This window comes from Acomys minous (assembly GCF_964271855.1).
Source record: "Acomys minous genome assembly, chromosome: 7".
Taxonomy (NCBI): domain Eukaryota; kingdom Metazoa; phylum Chordata; class Mammalia; order Rodentia; family Muridae; genus Acomys; species Acomys minous.
The window spans coordinates 76,984,200-77,005,482 of NC_140488.1; the positions used below are offsets into that span (position 1 = coordinate 76,984,200).

A 21,283-nucleotide genomic window follows, 5' to 3' on the forward strand; every position below is an offset into this window, starting at 1 on the left:
TCCTGCGGCTCACAACCGGAGAATCGTTCCTCGGAACTGATATCCTTAAGGTTTTGTTATTGTGTCCATTAATCCTCATTTCCTATTGTTTTGGTTAGTCGGGTTATAAGTGATGTATGCTCAGTCACTAAGTTGTTAATAAAATATATTGGTTAAGAAAATTGGGCCTACAAGCTGGCTTTTAAGAAGAGGGGAAATGGGGCTGGAGAGATGGTTCAGAGGTTAAGAGAACTGTCCATTCTTCCAAAGGTCCTGAGTTCAATTCCCAGCAATGGCATGGTGGCTCACAACCATCTGAGATCTGGTGCCCTCTTCTGGAGTGCAGGCATACATGTGGGCAGAACACTGTCTAAATAATAAACCAATCTTTTAAAAAGAGGGGAAATATCCCATAAGAGTCTCAGATTTTTGACACCCTTGTTTTTGTAGCTCACCTCGCCTCTTCACTTCTACCATCATCGCCACATTGAACTGCCCTAGAGATTCCCAAGGGAACATCATAACCAGATCTTTAGGAAATAACCTAGATGTTATTTTGTCAGTAACTGAGACAGGCTGTGCTTGGGGCAGTGAGACTGTGGCTCACTGTTTGTTTCTGAGATGACAGCAAATCATCTCAGGTAGTGATTTTTTTTTCCCTTTGTTTCCTTGGGATGCTGGAAATGGAGCACAGGGACTTGACTGGGCTTGATGAACACTCCATCACTGAGTTACAGTCCCAACCTTTAGTAATTCTTTTTTTTTTAATGACAGTGATACTGTGAGGAGGTGGCTCAGTGGCAGACTGCTTCTCTAGTATGCACAAGGTCCTGGGTCGATCCCTGCTATTCCTAGCAAATCATTCAATCAATAAATGTTAACAGTAACAGCCAGCAATTCCAGTTCTAGGTAAGCAGACTGTATGCTGCCTCACTGAGGACGGCTTTGACATCTGGTAGATTGAAAGGTTCTGGAAAAACAGAGGAGGAGCAGGAGGATTGGGAAAGTTTGGAATCCAAAGTACTCACCACTGGGGAAGTCTACGCTTTTTTTTTTTTTTTTTTTTTTTTTTTTTTTTTTTTTGTGCAATGCTCGCCAGCTTGGATTCAATGGAGCTCCACAGCAAAAGTAAGCATCAGCTGTAGATGGTTTCTGGAGACCCTATAATTCCCATACAATGAGCTGAGAAAAATGTCTCTTGGTGCCCTAAGAGGGTGCGGAAGTTCTCCGGTCACTGCTTTTGTCTTCTTATTATGCTTGCTTTCCCTGGCACTCGAGGTCCCATGAAGCCTTGTGCCGCAGTGCCAGGAGCAGCACCCTTATCCCTTAGGATGCAAAAGGAAAATACTAGAGGGAGGAAATAATTCATCTGCAAGTGGAACTGCCATGGTCCCACACACCCCTGTGGCATTTTTACCTCACTTTGTTCTCATGCAACTTAGCTAAAATGTAAGCAGTTTCATGAAGTAGATGGCAGAGCCGACTTCCCAGGGTCCCTGATTTCTGGCTGAAGTAGCCAAACAGAGTATTCTTGAAAAGAAAGTGTCAGGAAGCTCACTGGGAGCTCTTAATGGCAGTCATAGACCCTTACACTTATACATCAAGTAGAATATGCATGAAAATGACCCAAAATAAAACAATCTTTCAATTAATATCTATTAATACTAATATTAAAAAGTAATGCTATAATAGATTTGGTGTGATATTGTCATGCATGCATACAGTATGTGCCAATCAAATTCAACATTTATTTTCCACATTTACCCCACCCTGTACCCCTTTAGCCCTTGATAATATTTCAAGTCAACTTTTTGAGTTTTCACATATGAAAGAACATGTGGTACTTGCCTTTTACTGTTTGCCAAGAGATTGGAAGGGGAAGAACACTGCAAAGTCTCACACTGACCACTAGATGGCACCAGCCTTGGCAGCTTTGAAAACAATGGGCCCAGAAACTGCAGCCTGCTTGCCGGTCAGAACCCACCTGCCCAGCTGCCTGTAGAAACAAAAGCTACAACCATTCTCTTTAAGGTTTGAATAAGAAATAACATTATTCAGGGCACCGTGAATAATATTTGGCCATGTCCCCTGAATGGGGAGACCTGGTGACACTCAGAGGAAGGATAGCAGGCTACCAAGAAGAGACTTGATACCCTATGAGCATATAGAGGGGGAGGAAGTCCCCCTCAGTCACAGTCATAGGGGAGGGGAATAAGGGGAAAATGGGAGGGAGGGAGGAATAGGAGGATACAAGGGATGGGATAACCATTTAGATGTAATATGAATAAATTAATAAAATAAAATAAAAAAGAAATAATATTATTTAAAGTGTCCAGAATAGTATACAAAATTACAGGGTATATAAAGAACTTTAACGTACAAGGGGGAAAAAATCCAAAGATCAATATAACAATAGCACTAGTCTTGGAAATCTGACAAAAGAATAAGGTATTATAAATCCTTTAAAAATCTATTTTCATATAGTCTATTCCTTTCAAGTATACCATGTGCACCCACTCCTATTCTTTCCTTTTAACCCCTCCTTACCCTCTTCTTTCTTCTTCTAGTCTCCTCCCTTCCCCAGTCACGTCTCCTTTCTGCTTTCATGCTTTTATATACATGCATGGTTTTATCCTCTATAAAGAATTCTAGAGCTTATAAATGAGAGAAAATATGGGATATTTTCCTTTTCCACCTGAATTATTTTGTTAATATATTTAACATGATCTCCAATCACCCTCACTCCACTCATCCTACTGATAGCTACATAGGCTGATTTTATAACTTGCCTATATGGATAGCAGCCCTATAAACATGCATGTGTACCTACATCTGTGTTATGACTTCATGTATATATATATCCAGAAGTACTATAAAAAAGTCATATAGTAATTATATTACCAGTGGTTTAAAAAAAAAAAGAACCTCCATACTTATTTTCTTAGTGGTTGGACCAAGTGACACAATTTTAACAAAACAAAGTTAAAAATCTCCAGAATGAACAACATACCACATTTTAAAATAAAGTCAGGATTAGCAACAGGGCTACATTGAGCAGTATTAAAACACAGAACAAGAGCAAACTAAGTAATAGTCATGTATAATTATAATTCACTAGATGTGATTGTCATCTTGGAGGCTTACTACATCTGTCTGCTAACCTACGCCTAGTCTTGGAAGCTTCTAGCCTCTATACAACCTAATCTAGGCCTAGAATGTTTTCAGCCTCTGAGACTTACTGCTTTTTTTTTTTTAAAGATTTATTTATTTATTATGTATACAGATTTTGTTATAGATGGTTGTGAGCCAACATGTGGTTGCTGGGAATTGAACTCATGACCTTTGGAAGAACAGTCAGTGCTCTTACCCTCTGAGCCATCTCTCCAGCCCGACTTACTGCTTAATAAGCTCACACTTTCTAGTTCTTTCTGGACTCTGGCTTGCTGGTTCAACTCAGCTGTTCTGACTCAAACTCCACTCCAAGCTGTCTGATTCAAACGGGCTTTTCTAGACTTCTGACTGAATTGCTCTGTTTGGCTTCATAGTAACTTTGGCAATATGTTCTAATCTTCTCATTGTCCAGCTTGTTCTCTCTCTGCAACCTGTCTCTGTACCACTGTCCCAGTAAAACTTCCTCTCCTCCCCCCACCCCCACCCTGTCCACTCCTCTGTGCTGCTTACCCTTAAGTCATCTCTCTTTCCCCTTTGTTCTCCTGAGAGTTGAGCATATCCTATTCTGTCAAATCTTGCTGTGATCCATCACTTTGTCTGCTTCTCAATTAGATGTCACTATCAAACATGGTTGCTTCCTTCTAGAAACTAACCTTACCTGTATTGTTTGGGATTAAAGGTGTGTACTAAGGGTGTGTCTGTATTCCAGCCAGAGGGATTAAAGGTGTGCTGGGTTAAAAACTCCTTTACAGTCATTCTATCTAAAACGTGCAAAGAAAAGCAAAGAATTTAACAGAGCCTCAAACAATAGTGGGACAATTCTCCCAAACCCTAACATGCCTTTAGAACCTCTGAGGAAAGGAAGGGTGAAATGAAGGAAATTTTTTGAAAATAGTAATAGCTAAAAAAATTTCCAAAAGTTGGTGACAGTCTGAAAGTTACAAGTTCCCCAGCACGTGGGAGGCTGAAGCAGGATGATTAGGAATTTGAGGCTAGCCTAGAGACCTTGTCTCAAAAAGAGGGAGGGGGAGACATATGGTGTGTTTCAGTGGCAGAGTGCTTGCCTGGCATGGCCCTGGCTTTGATTGATCTATGGAACTGTAAACAAAGTGCCACAGAAAACAAGAAGAGCAGGGAACTCAAAGTGTGAAAACTGATTGTCATCTTGGAGTTTTGTATTAGGTGGAAATATGGTTGAGAAAGTAAGTAAAAATATTCTCAGGGATATTCTCAAATTGAAACTAGGAAAAGCCATTGCCAGCAGATGCATTCCATAATGATCACTGAGGAGTGTTCTTCACACAGAATTGAAGTTATGCTAGAAATGTGAACCACCAAAAACGAAGAAAGATTGGTGGGTGCAAAGACCATGGGTTCTAGTCCCAGAAAAGTATGGTGACATAGCCCGCTAATCCCAACACTTAGAAGGCCGAGCCAGAGCCTGAGCTAAAGAGTGAGACAAGAAAATAATAAAAGGAAAAGTGAAACAAAACACCACAGTCTTAAAGCCATCTGGTTTTAGATACCTCTGGGGTCAAAGGAACTGCAGAGAGACTGTCTTAGCTCCCAGAAGCCAGGGCTCAGCACAAGAATGGCTCCATCGATGCTCTGTTGTGAATTGAAGGGTCTCATTCGGCTCCACCCTTCCCTGCAGAGTCATCCTCTGGTGTAGCCACTGGTAAACTGCCCTTGCTCAGGTAACAGCCACTCCACGCTCATGGAAGCAACCTCAATGAAATGCAGTGGAGTACACACATACAAAAAGATATGGAAATAGGAAGGGGACTTGTTGAGAAGAAGAAAAAAGTTTGGTAGGAGGAGGAAAAGGGTGATGTAGGGGGAATAAGATCAAATTGCATTGTGGGTATATGCAATTGTGAAAGATTTAAAAAATAAAGATAATCCTGTTTCCAAAACTAAGTGCATTTGTAAGGGTGGGAATGTAGCTCCAGTGGTAGAGTGTTTGCCTAGCATGTGTGATAAACTCAGTCTAACTCCTGGCAACCCTGACCCCTAAAAAAGCACTCTTAAAATTGATTTAAGTGGAGCCAGAGAGATGGCACAGAGGTTAAGAGTACTGGTCTATTCTTCCAAAGGCCCTGAGTTCAATTCCCAGCAACCACATGGTGGCTCACAACCATATACAGTGACATCTTGTGCCCTCTTCTGGGGTGCAGACATGTAACTAAATCTTTTAAAAATTGATTTCAGTGAAGCACAGTAAAGGAAGAGACCTGCTGCAACCAATATCCAGCCCTCCTTAAGAGCAGCATCCAACTTGATGTGGAGCAGTGATACATATAGGCAAGAGTGTGCTTCCGAGCCTGTCTCTGCAGCTAGAGATGCCCCAAATACATCTCCTTAGAAAACAGACGTTCTCTGTCAGCGTCTAAGACGGTAATTCAGCCACAAAAAAAGCTGCCTGTTTGTTGTCTTTATGTGTTTAAGCATTGTGTGGGCATAACGAATTAGGCACCTGCAGCCTGCAGCAATCTTGGTCCGTGCCACATCTAGGAGGGAAACTGAAAATGATGACACAAAGAATTGAAATTTGGGTTCTAGATGATACCAGGGAACTGCCAGAGCTGTTTGTAACTTGTCATCTTTAATTTTTTTAAAAAAAGAGTTTACTCTGCCTGCACGTAGGTATGTCAATCATGTACCTGCCTGATGGCTAGTGATGTCCTGTTTCTGATCCAGTTCCTGGATCCCCTGGAAATGGAGTTACAGAATGTTTGCTTTTGGGTTTTTCAAGACAGGGTTTCTCTGTGCAGCCTTGGCTGTCCTGGACTAACTTTGTAGACCAGGCTGGCTTTGAATTCACAGCAATCCGCCGGCCTCTGCCTCCCAAATGCTAGGAATAAAGGCGTGCACCACCACTCCCAGCTTTAGAGCTTTTTTGATGAGAAATAAGCCTTTAGATCACCCACTTCTGATTTTCCTATTATATGCAGCCCATATTCAACTAATTCAACCTGAATATGCTCTCCAGAGGCAGGTCTGGGTTCAAATATCAGCTTTGTTATTTAGTATTTATGTGGCATGTTGGTGCTCATCCGTGTCTTGGACTAATATGAAGTGTTCCATGAAGGTACACATGAAATGTGCAGCACAGTCTCTCCATTGTTACCAGAGGGCTCTCTTCTTTTCAGAGAAGACTGCAGAGTAACCAGTTTCACGGGCTACTTTCACAACTGAGCATGAACATGTCTCCTCTGTGGGCTCTTAACAGCCTTCATTCGTGACTTTTAAGTGTCAACACTATGCTTCAATGGATGTACTTACCTGTTTTTTACTATGGGCAAAGGCTTGAATCAGAACATCCTCCTTATGAGTTGAACCTTGTGATGTATATACCTTGTAATCTCAATATTCAGGAGGCCAAAGCAAAGAATGTCTCAAAATACCAAGGGTCAGGGATAGAGCTCAGTGGTGGAGCGCTTGTTTCCCATGCACAAGGCCCTGAGTTTGACCCTCAGCACTGTAAGATAGCAGCATCCTTATGGGGTTAAGTGTTAGATGAAAACATGTGAAATCGAGGTATATAATATACTTCTAGTCCTTCACTCTTGCCCTTTGATGCCACTCACGCATCAAGATGGTCCAAGATAGCATGCTCCTTCAACACTGACACCTGTAAGCTATGGTTGCTACCCGGCAGGCTTGTATCTGCAGTCCTCAAAAAAACAGCATCACTTTGCCAGCCAGAGGAAGCACCTACTCAGCTGTTCTCAGAAGCACACATTCTTCTACGCTTCCGGCTTCCAAATTTTACAGGGACTTTCCCCTACCTCGACTTCCCTCTTAATCCAATTGTTCTCCATGTACTTGCATATTGCTTTGAAGCTACTTTCAGCAAGATATTATGCTGAAGGGCGTCTACTTCCTAGCAAACTCCACTTCTATACCCTCATACATCTTTTTAATTCAGTTTACATGTCCGATTGTTGCCCCTCCCTCCTTTCCTCCAGCTCCCAATCTCCCTCCCTCTTCCCCCTATCCTACCTCCCCCACTCCTCGGAAAAGGGGATCCCCCTTCCCCAACTCACCCTAGCACACCAAGTCACACGATGGAGAGCATGCTCTTCCCCTGTGGCCAAGTGAGGCAGCCCCATGGGGAGGGGGAGGGGGAGGTTAGTGATCGAAAAGCAGGCAACAGAGTCCATGTCAGAGACGGTCCCTGCTCCCCTTACTAGGGGACCCACCTGAAGCCCCAGCTTCAGGGATCATTTCTATAATTTGTTACTACTCCCTAAGTTTTCAATGACTATTTGCTCCAAGAAACCTTTTTTCACTCTTTGATGTCCTCATTGTTCTTATGGGCTTGGCCTTGCATTTAATTACAAAAAGGCTGTTATGAATACAGGAGATACAATGTATTAGGGGTTAATATAGAGCCTGACATACCGTATTTGCTCAACAAATGTGACTTCCTTTAAGCTTGTTCCACAGCACTACACATTTGATATTGTTTCTTTAGAATACATGTATCACCTTGCCATCAAAAGTGCAAGTACTTCTGTGCCTTCAGTACACAGGCAGACACAAATTTCCCTTTTCTAATGTTTTTATTGCCATGTACAACATTCATAAACCATTTTACAGGTTTCTTTGCACAGGTCTATTGTTCATAGAAAAGATCAGGATTAGAGTACCAAAGATGACCAGAAATGAACAAGCATCATTAAGGCAAAATCTTTATTCTCATCACATCTATCCAAATAGAAAGGCATTCAGTTCTCCAATGACTTTAATCTTAAATCCCAGAAATATAGCCCGTACCCGATGTAATGACTTACACCCTTAGACTATAAACATTTGAAGAGACGGTACATTTTGAGGCATTAACCATTGCTTTAGAAAATTAAAAGCAGTAGTTGAGTCTTCAAACTTTAAGAGAAACAGACTATGTATAGGTGGAATGGAACTTTTAAAGTAGTTTGATTCTTCACACTTAAAAAGAAAAACAGATTATATGTGTGTGAAAAGAGGAAAAGGAGAAAAAGGGTTGGTCAAGGAGGAGTAAGGGCTGCAAAGCTGTCTAAGTCCACCTGCTTTCCATGCTCAGATGCCAGAGTTCCATAACTCTGGAAAAAAAAAAAGGACAAGATATATCTGCCTGCATTCAGTTCTAGGGAGCAAAGGGTAGTAAGAGGAGACACGCCCTGGGAAGGACCGTGTTCATTCCATGTGCCTAACAGTACAACACAAACTGCATCTCATCTAATGTGCTCTTACCATCAGTTCACTCCTGTATGACCTTGCGCAACCACTTAACATTTCTGTGCCTCGGTTTTCTACTGTAAAATGAGAATTACAGCACTTTATGTTGAGGAGTGGGGGAAGTAGAGCAAGCCTTAAGACCAGTGCCTGGCCAGATGAGCAGACAGAAAGCAGACCAGTGGTTGGCAAGGACTGAAGGGGCTTAGAGAACAGGAATGACTGGGTTCTCTGCAGAGTGATAAAAATGGACATTCTCAAATTAGATAGTGGTGACCGTTGTGTTATTTTGTGAATATAGCAAGAACTGCGAAGTTGCACACTTTGAAAGGATGAATTTTCATGGTACTGTGTACTTTAATAAAGCTATTACAAAACATCTTTTAAAATTATAATGGTAAATTGGCATACAGTGAATTCCCAATTACTGTTAGCTACTAATAATCGGAATGCTAGCTATTAATAATCATAAAATTATTATCCCTGTCAGTCTCATACTTATAACAAAAGCACACAGAATCTAGAGAAGGGTCTCTAATTTACATACAGGGATCGTCAACATTCATACATTTACTTCCATCCAACCATCTCAGAAACTGGCAGCCTAGTTAAGGATCAATTCAGTGCTCAAACCATACTAGAACATCAACCAGTATGACTTGATGGTACCCAAAAATACCAACTGAAAATTTTTCATTTTCATCTCCAGAAATAAGCAGGCAGCTCAAATGCAGAAAGTCACAGATTATATTATATCTCCAAGTACAGGCTTATTAGTTTTATAATCACATTTGGGGGGGTACTATTTATAAGACAGAGTCAACAGTAAAATGCTTATCAGTCTCATGCTATGTAAGTTTGCCCAACAAAAGATCCCATAATGAAAAGGTCAAATTCAACTTACATAACTTTGAGGCCCCAAACACACACAACACACACACACACACACACACACACACACACACACACACTTACTGATGACTTTTAAGAAACACAACATTCAAATACGTTGTTATCAGTAGAGTTCTTGTAATCAGAATGCCAATTGAATCAAATCTTCACCATTCCTATTGCTAAGACAGGTAATGACAGTGTCACGGTCTCAGATGTAGAAGCTGCAGGCGGTCATCCGAGCTGGCTATGATACCCATGCACATTCTGCAGGGATAACCAAAAGCTGGAATTCACCAGAAGCATGAAACTTCTCCATCTTAGACTAGGAGTTCCTCTGCTGGATGTTTCTGCCCTGCCAGTCTTCATTTCTACAATCAACCATGTGCCTTTGCAGCAAACCAGGAAAAGCTCTATTACAATTTCCAGAGTCAGGACTTCACTTGTCACAGAAAGCAACACACTTTTTGCATATATTAAAAATATTTATACCCTTTGATCATTCATTCAGTTCCAGAAAAATGTAATTAAGCCTACAGTTTATCCACTTTTTTTTTTTTTTTTTTTGGCAATGCCAAGGATTGAACCTAGAGTACTGTGCATGCCTGGCAAATGCTCTACGGCTTCAGGCCTACATTTCCATTTCAAACCATATAAAACCATTCATCAAATCACTCAAGAGCAAACGATTAACACACAGAGTCAATGTGCCTTCTATTGAATGTATCTAACCCCCCCAAACCATTAGAGTTTATGGTCTTAAGAATTTCAGAGTAAATGTTTCACCTGAGTAAAATCCAGTAAAGATTAAATTTCCTTTGAGAAGTATGGTCACTTCTTTATTATAATTACTTGGGCAGATTGGAAAACAACTTAGGAAAGATATTTCAGTAGAACATTTAAATTTTTCAGATAATGGAAAGAGATAATTTATGACAAATTTCAAAAATTAGGCTTAGTTTAAAATTTTTTCCTTTACTAACTCAAGAGTGAAACACCAGATTTATCCTCACAGGGTTTATACTTTAGAAGATAAATTACAATGAATTCATATACCCCCAAACCATTAGACAAGGCTGGGACAAGGAGGATAAACTGAGTAATGCTTCGTAACTTGTCCCATGAACACATTTGGCCTAGTGTTGCTCATTTGGTTACTCTGAGAATGGGAGAAATTATGTTTTTAGAATTATATAGTATATGAAGATAGTCTTTAAATACCAAAATTAATAAATATTTAAATTCTATGATAAAGGAAACACATGGAATAAGAAATTCTATCTTGGTAAGTAACTGTGTATTTACAATGAATGTTCTCTGACTCCTAATCTTTGTCTATTAGAGTTCTTCAATGTGAAATATATAGAAGGCATCAGTTCTTACTACCTTACAGGAGTCCTGTTTAGCTGAGAATCAGCCTGTCTCAGATGTTCTGTTCCCTGAAAAACCTTCACACTTGTGTGCATATATATGACAGTACAGGTAGGTGCACGTGTGCAAAATGTACATATTAAAGGGGAGCTTATCCGCTTTACAAATAAAGTCTAAAACACACAAAATAAATTGCTATTCCTCAGCCTCCCCCCCCCAAAAAAAACTCCTCCATATGTAATGAAAAAAGCCGCTGAGCCTACTACAGAAGGGCAGCAGCTGTAAACTCAACTCACCTTTCGTCACATATATAAGTGTCCTTCTGCTACCCAGCCTTCAGAACACTAGATTCTCTATGTTCATTTGGTTAAATGCACTTCTGATGTAGCCTTCCTTTCTAGTCTGAGGCTGGACCATACAAAATAATAGGTATAATAGGTCCTTTTAGCTATGTTATACATTACCTTATATGTTAGCTATACCTTAAAGGAAGGTATCCACATGATAATATGCATTACAAACCCTGAACCTAGATGTCTACGATCTTCTGCTACTTAGAAAAGCTCAACCATTGGCCCATTGAGAACTTCAAAAGACAGTTGCATATCTGACTGCTAGCACTGTATTTTCATGGTGTGGAAGAAAAATTAAAAACTAGAATGTAAAAACTGGGCATGGTGGTGCACACCTTTAATCTCAGCACTCGAGAGGCAGAGGCAGCTATGAGTTTGAGGCCAGCCTGAACAACAAAACAAGCCCAGGACAGCCAAGGCTAACACAGAGAGACCCTGTCTCATAAAACCAAAACCAAACCAAAACAAAAAACCCCAAACCAAACCAAAACTAGGAATGTTAGCCAAGTTCCTATTACACTTGACAGAAAGCTGAGTCCTAAGATGTCGTTGGCTTAAAAACAAACAAACCAAGTATAGCAGTACCTCTGATCAAAATCTAAAAATTGGTTAATGCATGGTTTTTTCTCCCACATCTACAAACCTCATTCCTAACCTCTGCCGTTGCCTTCTCATGTTTAGGGCAGGAAAGAAAAAAGTGGATACAGACTATTATTTATGAAAAGAGGCATATTCTAACAGTCATAAGGCAATGTGTTTTAGAGCTGCACCTGAACAGATATTCTCCAAGCTGAAAGATGGTCACCAACTCTTTTGAATTTGTAGAGTGGATCTACTTGCTCAAGTCACTGGTTGTCACACAAATGAACCAGTGACACTATCCTTCCTGCCTTAAGGAGGCATGTTACTATGTGTGATGTGCACAAGTATTTGAAAGTAATAACATTAAGAGGAAAAGGACAGCCTTGCAAATATCCGTTCCTTATGTAAATGACAACAGTGCTACATGGCTCCCTTTTAATACCTCAAATACTGAACAAGAGAGTGGGGAAGTTGCTGTTGGTAACCCACTATCTTTCAGGTGAACCTTCAGTTCCTTGGGTCTCAGTGTGCGGATTCGGACTTATGGAGTGAAGGTGAGTATCATCCAACTGATGACGAAGTAGAATAAAAAGACTGGGTACACAGCCAGAGCTTTGCGGTTTGGAGGTTGGCTATCAGCGAGAAAGGCTGTAGATGCTAAAGGAAACAAAAAAAGATTATTTAATATAACCATATTATCAGAACTACTATTTACTAAACTCCAATGTGATTGGTTCAGTTACAAAGCAGGAGTGTGTGGCTCAGCGGGAGAGCACTTACTTAGCATGGGCAAGGCCCTAGGTTCCATCTATAAGGACACACTCATAAGCAGAGTTCACAGATCTGTCATCTTACAATAGCCCAGGGCAGCTTCTTTCAAATACTAAAGCTACAAAAGTTTTTTGTCTTTTGTTTTTTGTTTTTGACTATTTTGAACAGAAACGCTTTGTAAGCAGGTCTCTTGACCTATTCTGGAAAGATGCCGAAGTATGCTTAGCAGCTTTAAATATGTGTAAGGTTATTTGCTCCTATGCTAAATGGTCTTACACTGCTCCCTTCATTTTTGTGCGTTAATTGGGGGGGGGGTCTGTTTTGTTACTGTTGCTATTGTCATTCTTTTTCAAACAAGGCCCTGAACGTACTAGGTAGCTGAAGGTGACTTTGAACTCATAACCCTCCTGCTCCTACCTCCCAAGTGCCTGCAAGTTATCATTTCTCTGCTATGATTCTATCCATCCACGCAAAGCCTACTCATCTCCTTACTCAAGAATAAGCCTATAGGCTAGACAGAGTGGCACAGGCCAAGGCTAGCATGAGTAACACAGAGATTCTGTCTCAAAAATTGCGGCTATGTACACCTGTTTATTTTGTTTAGTTCGGTGGTACAGTATCTTGAGCCCAGGGCCCAGAGATAGTAGGCAAGCACTCTATCACAAGGACGTAAGGATTACTATATTCCCAGCTTTGTTCTCAAGTTTTCATTCTGAGACAGAGTATTGCTAAACTGCCCAGGCTGGCCTTGAACTTGCAATTGTTTTGCCCCAGTCTCCAAAGTAGCTGGGATTATAAGTGCACACCACCATACCTAGCGACTTTCCACATCTTCTAAGTTCAGATAGCCAACTCACAACACATGGACACCATTACCTTCAATCTTTATTTAGAACCTAGGGTTCCATGGGTACTACTTTCATTTGACAGCAGAATTTCATTGATCATAATCTGCTCTTTACCTTTAACTTTTTTTTCAGTGTTTTAGAACTATACATTTAAGTGCATACTCACCAATCACAGACCAACTAAACATCACCAATACCACAAAAAGCCGAATCATGAAGTTTACTGGTCCTTGTCCTGCCAAAAGCAGCAGGCGGCAAATCAGCATTGCAACCGTCAAAGGAAGTATACAGTATCCCAGCACACAGAGGCTCTGAAAGAAGGAACTACAAACAACACACATCCACAGATCATAAGTATCACTGAGTAGTATCAAGACATAGCTTACTGTACAGATGTCCTATAGGTTCTATGGACCATTGCCTCCTCTGATTTCCTTTATCCTAATGGTCACTTCATGTCTCCTGTATCAAACACTTTCATTTTCTCTATACTCTTCCTGTTCCCCTAGGCCCCTTTAAGAGTCAACTTTTGGCTGGGTGTGGTGGAGCACGCCTTTAATCCCAGCGCTTGGGAGGCAGAAACAGGCAGAGCACAGTGAGATGGAGGCCAGCCTCCTCTACAAAGAGAGTTTCAGGACAGCCAGGGCTATACAGAGAAATCCTGTCTCAAAAAACCGAACCAAAGCAAACCAAATGAGCCCAAAACAAAACAAAACAAAACAAACAAATAAAAAGAAAAACAAGAGTCAACATTCTATTATCAGATGATATATTTTTAATTCCTAGAGATATTCCATTGATCCTCTATTATAGTTTTAAATCTGTTCTAGTTAGAGATCAATTTGAGAATGTGTTTTTACCATAGGTTACTCCCAAATGTATGTATCTTCTTAGAATAATTTTGCCTATAACTTCAAAGTTTAGAGAGAAAATCTGAAGCTTACCAGTGAACTCCAAAATTTATTTCAAATGAAGTGTCTCTCTATTCTAGTGGTGTTAAGGTAACTTTTTATTCGGTCCTTAAGTCAAATTTTCTTTTAAAAAAATCAAAACAGCACTGTTTCCCTAAAATCCATGATATGTTTACCTAGCAAAGGGGGAAAAAGGTGATACACATGATACTTGCATGTTTCCGCCAAGAAGTTTTGAATTGAGTGTGATGGTGACTGCTCCAAACCAGACGACAACAAATACTTCTGCAAACTGTGGTCCTCCATCTTTTTCTCCATCCATAGAATTTTTCTGTAGCATCCTAAGAAAACAACATGAAAACTACATAACCTTTTATAGAAAGCAACAAAGGCATGCATTCTTGCCAGATTGCTATGGTATACCTCATTAGAACATGCATACTTTATCTGTCCTGTAACGTGTACTTTGTGTAGTAAGGAAAACACTAACAGAATCTGGCAAGGTCTCCTTATTTAAACATCCAAATGCTCTTTGACCATTCTGGAATGTTTAGCTTGCTTACTTCAGCCCAAGCAGAAGTTACTGAACTTAAGGGCCAATTGTTGTTGTTGTTCATATAACATGTAAAGTAGCTTAAAATTTAGTTTGACAGTATCTTTAAGTTGGGATGCTTCACCTAACACTATGTATTTCTAAAGATGGGTTTGGTGGTCTGTTATCATATTCCCAATACTGGGAAGGTTGGAGTCAGAAGGCTCTTGAGTTAAAAAAAAAAAGTACCTTTCTGGTCAGGATTAGCTCAGTGGTATAGTATCTACCTAGCATCTCTGAGGCCCTGGGTTACATTCCCAAGCAAAACAAAAAGGAATCTGTATTTATGTGAAGTGGGATTTGTTTTTCACATGTGACCTCCATCCCAACACAGCGTTGGGTGTAGCTGGCATAGCAGTAAGGCCTTTCTAGTCATCAGAGCAATATTCTGTGTGCTTAGGTTACTTTTCTAGCTGTTAGCAAATCTGACTGTTTACATGCTTGCTTTTTAAATAAGGTCTGTCGTTATGGCCTAGGCCGAGCCTCTAACGTGTCATCTTGCTGCCTCAGCTTCTTGAGTTCAGGATTACAGGCAGCATCCTCAGCTATGAACTTCCAATTCCTGTACTAAGGTTTTAGAGCGCATGCTCAGTAACATATAGTCTTGAAACGTATTTAGTTGCTGAGTTTAAAAAATAAGAATGTAAATATCACTACTAAAGGACTTTGCTTTGAAAACTGAGCAAATACTGAAGATTCACTTAAATATTCTATGTCTAAGAATTTAACAGATGTAAAATGTTTTGAATTCTGAACTTAGAATACTTAAGATTTGGTATGTTTTCCTTGAAACCTAATTTTTAAAAAAGTCCATAACCTCTTACTACATAGGAAAGAGAAGTCATATATTAAATCTTATCTGGTTATGTGGCCTGGAAGAATGTGGAGGCTTTTGTTTTCTTTGGCTATGTGTATTCCATTTCAAATCCTGACCATCAAGTGCAAAGAATGAGCTGTAAATCTTTGTTGTCTATTATTTGAGCATGGTATGCTGAAAACAAAACAAAACAAAACAACTAACTAATATGGGAGGCAGGTGACCCAGACATTGATCCTAGTTCTGTCACTTGACATGTCACTCAATTTTATTTCAGACCTACTGTTTTCTCTGCAAATAAGTGTAGTAAAACTACATGAGCTCCAAGGTTGATCTTGCAAAATATATATATATGTATATATGTTCATTCAAGAGCCCTTAACATATCCTCTCAAAGCACAGAATTAATTCCCTTAATATGATTATGATTATTAAAAGTACAAGAAAGTGATGCTACATTATAATCTAAATGAGTATATGAGCTAGGCGTGGTGGCGCACACCTTTAATGCCAGCACTCAGGAGGCAGAGGCAGGAGGATCTCTGTGAGGTTCAAGTCCAGCCTCCTCTACAAAGAGAGTTCGAGGACAGCAAGGACTACAAGAGAAACCCTGCCCTGGGAAAAAAAAAGTTTTGGTATGGTGGTGCATACTTATAACTGTAGCACTCAGAAGGGAGAGGTAGGAGAAGCACAAGCTTGAAGCCAACCTGGGCTACTCAGAAAATTCCAGAATCGTATGGGCTACATAGCACAGCTCATGTCTTCAAAAAAAAAAAAAAGGATGAATAAATTAATAGAAAGACAGACAGACAGACAGACAGACAGACAGACAGAGGCCCTAAAGGCCCAGTCAAAATTTTACTTAATTCTGGAACTGCATAAAAAAAAAGTCAGCTGGGCAGTGGTGGCACATGCCTGTACTCCCAGCACTCAGAAGCTGAGGCAGGCAGATCTCTATGAGTTCAAGGAAAGCCAAGGCCACACAGAGAAATCCTGTCTCAAGAAAACCAAAAAAAAAAAAACAAAAAAAAAAAACCCAAAATAAAAAAATGCCCAGCTCAAATGAGAAAGGAAATGTAAATACTTACAATGCAAGTGTTACGCAGAGTATTAATGGGCCCCACAAATCCCCTACAAGGAAATGAAAGACAAGCTGCTAAGAAACAAAAATGCCATATTTCCTATCTTTATCCTAATACTTACCTTCCACTCAGAACTCTAGTAGCAAGTTTTACCTAAGCCTTCGCCATTTTTGTCTCCCTACCTGTCTTCACCTACCCTTCAAGGTTTGTTTCCTTCATAAATTACTTTGTCTTAGTTTCCTGATCCCCATTCTAGCACACTGAGGGCTATGGACAATCTGTCCCCAACATGGACATAATATTCAAATAAAAATTTCTGCCCGTGCCTTCAGGGCCTGAGGAGAATCTGAAGCTCATCAAAGGACTTAGGTGACAATCACCTCAAATTCCCAACTAGAGTCGAATCATATTACCAAGTTCAGCTATGACTATTTTTTTAAGTTCACATTTATTGATGAACTTAATATAAGGAGCCAAGTTTTTCAACTTATAAAATCCCATTGTAAACTCTGCCGAAAATTTCATTCATACAACTGCTGGTTCCTGTAAAACAGCATCAGCTTTACTACTTTTGCCTTTGCTTTATAAAATGATATGAAGCAAATCCTCCAAAACCTCACATACTCACAATCTCTTAACAGAGCATTGCTTTTCCTTGGATATAAAACGTGCATAAATTTCTTTCCCACAGCTTTCAGATCACGCATCTGAAAGAGAAAAACAACTCAATGTGCTGTACCAATCAAAGTTACCACGCGGTCCCCTCCATTTGCCAAGAAGATGGCAACAACTCACTCAGAGGGAGAATCTTACATTTCAATTGAAAAATATATGAAAAATCAAAGAACCAACGAAAAACATTTCAAAGTATTAGTGGCTATTTCCTCCCATACTGCTGAAGGGCTCTTTCAACAAGTGCAACTTACGATGGTATGACGAACAGATTCATTTAGTGTAGAGCTGTTCCGTTCGTGAGCACGAGCACTCACTGGGATAGTAATCTCGCCTTCTATTGGGATGTCTTGGGAAATTGATATATCCGAAAGGCCAGCAAACTGAGAAAAGATGGGGGAAAGACAATTAAGCTTATAATTGCAAACTGTCTCAAAAGCATCACTATTTCCTAGCATTGGGGCAGGATCTTTCTTTAGGGCTTTGCATAATAGCTAAAAGTAAATGTCAGCTCAACTGACATGAAGTACTACAGTTAATTCTCAAGCACCCCCTTTAAATGAAAGGTGGTGGAATAAAATGAAAAAAAAAAATACTGAAAGTAAATGCCAGACACTTGCCTTCAAATATTCAGTTTCTTTCAGGCATGAGTTCTGGGCCAGCCTGGTTAACACAGTAAGGCCCTGTCTATACATACATGTATACATTCATACATACATACAAACATACCTATTTACATACATCATAGGCTTCACAGAAATGAAAACAGTCTGGAGTCAAGAGAAGCTAAAAACAGCCAGGTTACCTGTATACCTGTAACTACGTCACTGTAAGCATACTGTTTGCATTGGTTTGTGGACTTTTGCCTATTCTGTGATGAGTTTCATCATTTTCCAAATGAGTAAACTGGGGTTCAGAATGATTTTACTCAAGGTCACAATTGATACATGAGATGACCCAAATTAACTTGTCCCTTCAGCGCCAGGGATCAGACCTATAGGGTCTTGCATGCAAAGCAATCATGTTCTCACAGAGCTACATCCCCAAACTCAATACAGACTTTGACAGTTTCATTCCTGGGGCCTAAAGACTGCCTGGAACACAACAGATGCTCAATAAATATTTTTGCTGAATAAAAAAATGAACAACTAGTGTGAGTAAGCAGCAGAGCTGGGACTAGAATCAAGATCACTTTGCTCTCAGTTCATTTCTCTACTGTTAAGCTGCCAATTCGAAACAAAGGAAATGGAATCATTTATTGAGCAAACACTGTATAAGCAAATACCGTTGGGGAGGTAGAACAGGTTAACACTGACTTCCTTATATTCCTTCATTCATGTAAGTTATGTCCTTTCAGCTTCCTGAAGAGTCTTAAAGGCGGATATCTTCGTTTTAGTTTAAGAGATAAACACCCTTCGCTGAAATGAATTGCTCAAACTCACACACACCTCAGTGTGATCGGACTCTAGTACACCTAAGTTTGACTGTAAAGCTCTGCGTTCTTAAATAGTATGCGCTGTGGCTCTTACTCTCGTATGTCTTGAAAAAGATGACAACGACTTGGAAATACTAACTAGCCTGCGACGGTCACTGAACAAGTAATGATTCAAGTTAAAGCCAATAAAAAGACAAGGTCCTGTGGGAAGCAGTTTCTCATTACTTCTGTAGTACTTGACAATGGCTGGTGACAAGTCTGGATAAAATAACAGTGGCAGAAAAAAAAATACTTCAGAAAGCATCCAACATTGAACACAATGGAGGAGTCAAGGAATCCCTGGAGTGTGCAAGGGGAGGAGAGATTCACAGAAAGTCGCGGAAGGACCGCGGAAGGAGCGGGAAGGCAGTTAACCGAAAGAACAGGTGCTGTTGTAATGACTGGCTGTAGACGCAAGGGCCTGCAGAGACAAGCAGCTCCAGCTCTCTCAAGCCTCGCCCCGCTCCCGACTTCCATACCAAGAGCTCTGCCTCACCCTCGGTCCCTTCCGTCACAGTAATCTAGCTCACCAAAGGCTTAGATGGTGATGTTTCCTGTTCTCCAGGAGACTCCTCCGCTTCCGCCATCTTGACACGCCTTCGTCGCGGGTGCTCCCATGCGTCTTTGCGAAACCTGAGACGTGGAGAGCAGGGCTGGTCAGCACGCTATTGCGTGAAGGCGGCGTCACGGAAGCGCCTGAGCCTGGCTGCTGCAGCTCAAGGCTGACCCCTGTGGTCTGGTAGCCTCTGAGCTCAAGGCCGAGCTCCTCGTTGCTCACTTTTGGGGGCCGGTACCGCTAGATGGCGCTCCGCCTTACGAGCTCAAGCTCGACTCCCCGAAGCGTCCAGGGCAGTCCAGCCAAACACGAGCCCAGCAGCACACAGCTGAACCTAGCCGAGCCCACCCGGGCACAGCTGAACAGAATCGAGCCCAGAAGCTCCCAACCTAGCCGAACACAGTCGAGCTCGGTGGCGCACAGCTGAACCTAAAGGAATGCAGCAGCCGAACCCAGTAGCGCACAGCCGAACCTAGCCGAACGCAGCCGAGCCCAGCGGCACACAGCTGAACACAGTCGACCCCAGAAGCTCCCAGCCGAACCTAGCCGAACACAGCCGAGCCCAGCAGCGCACAGCCGATCCTAGCCGAACGCAGCCGATCCTAGCCGAACACAGTCGACCCCAGAAGCTCCCAGCCGAACCTAGCCGATCCCAGCCGAACGCAGCCGATCCTAGCCGAACACAGTCGACCCCAGAAGCTCCCAGCCGAACCTAGCCAAACACAGCCGAGCCTAGCCGAACACAGCCGAGCCCAGCAGCGCACAGCCGATCCTAGCCGAACGCAGCCGAGCCCAGCGGCACACAGCCGAACACAGTCGAGCCCAGAAGCTCCCAGTCGAATCTAGCCGAGCCCAGTAGCGCACAGTCGATCCTAGCCGAACGCAGCCGAGCCCAGAGGCTCACAGCCGAACACAGTCGAGCCCAGAAGCTCACAGCCGAACCTAGTCGAGCTCAGTAGCGCGCAGCCGATCCTAGCCGAATGCAGCCTAGCCCAGCTGCGCACAGCCGAACATAGTCGATCCCCGAAGCTCCCAGTCAAGCCTAGCCCAGCAGAGCACAGATGAACCTAGTTGGCTCACAGCCTATCCTAGCCGAATGCAGCAAAACCCAGCGACACACAGCCAAACACAATGGATCCCAGAGGCTCCCACCCGAACGTAGCCGAGCCCAAAGGCGCACAGCCGAACGTAGCCGAACCCAGCCGAGCCAGGCAGCACACCGCCGAACGCAGTCTAAGGCAGAGGCTTCCCGCCAAGCGCCAAAGATACAATCTCCCTTCCTCTCCCTAAAGTGTTAGGGACCCGAGCGCTTACCCAATATGTGTTCATTCAAGCCTTCAAAACAAGGTAATTCCCACACTGTATAAAATGTTCTTAGAGAAAAGAAAAGGGATGTTTACACATTCATTTCAGGAACCCAGTATAAATGTGGTATCAAGTCTGATAAAAAATATCATTTAAAAGTTTTCTATCAGTCTCCTTTTTAAATGTATGCACAAATATAGTATTAGCAAATAAAGTCTGGCAGAAATATAAAGCAATAATTTTCCTTGAACAGATAGTGTGTGTAAAAGTGTGTGTGTGCATGTACTGAGGCCAGAAGTCAAGGTAGGTGTCTTCCTCAAGCATTCTCCACCTTATTTTGAGAAAGGGTATCTTATTAAAGCCAGAGCTAATTAGCTGGCTGCTGAAGGAGTACTGTAAGACTCTGGTCTGCAGAGTCTATACCCGGAAGCATCAAATGAGAGCGATGGAGATCCGGTCGATGCAAAAGCAAGAGGTTTATTGCTGCAGCGCGCTGGGGTCCACCTGCACACAGGAGTCAGGCGACCCCGAACAGAAGAATTTTAGGGCAGATTTTGGTCACAGTTCCTGGAGGGGAGGGGTAGGTGAGGCTGTGGTAACTTCCCAGTCCCTTAGGCAGGTTGGATGGAGACTGAGTCTCCGGGGAAGTTGTTTTATCTCAGCTAATCTCTCCGCTGGAGATTCTGGA

General features: G+C 41.7%; 1 protein-coding gene across 5 annotated transcripts; it reads right to left on the minus strand.

Moving 5' to 3' along the window:
- Positions 1-8,703: 8,703 nt before the first annotated feature.
- YIPF6 (Yip1 domain family member 6) lies at positions 8,704-20,369 on the minus strand. 5 transcript variants are annotated; one of them, XM_084791069.1, is made up of 8 exons: positions 20,233-20,369; positions 19,265-19,367; positions 17,515-17,643; positions 17,217-17,295; positions 16,595-16,637; positions 14,313-14,438; positions 13,353-13,510; positions 8,704-12,224 (listed from the first exon to the last, which is right to left on the minus strand). In XM_084791069.1, exons 2-8 carry the CDS (start codon positions 19,319-19,321, stop codon positions 12,109-12,111), a joined length of 708 nt encoding a protein of 235 aa, XP_084647195.1. In that variant the 5' UTR covers positions 19,322-19,367; positions 20,233-20,369; the 3' UTR covers positions 8,704-12,108. The 5 variants fall into 5 exon arrangements, with proteins under 5 accessions (XP_084647195.1, XP_084647194.1, XP_084647193.1 ...); XM_084791068.1 differs by lacking the exon at positions 20,233-20,369 and adding an exon at positions 20,003-20,134; XM_084791067.1 differs by lacking the exon at positions 20,233-20,369 and adding an exon at positions 19,763-19,932.
- Positions 20,370-21,283: the final 914 nt, after the last annotated feature.

Bases quoted from the DNA above. Each gene is read 5' to 3' on its own strand.
- YIPF6 (XM_084791069.1), bottom strand. From the start codon at position 19,321: ATGGCGGAAGCGGAGGAGTCTCCTGGAGAACAGGAAACATCACCATCT. The intron at 17,296-17,514 runs GTAAGTTGCACT...TTTCTCTTTCAG, and splicing joins AATCTGTTCGTCATACCATC to ATGCGTGATCTGAAAGCTGT. The intron at 13,511-14,312 runs GCAAGTATCATG...TGTTGTTTGTAG, and splicing joins AAACTTCTTGGCGGAAACAT to TTCCTTCTTTCAGAGCCTCT.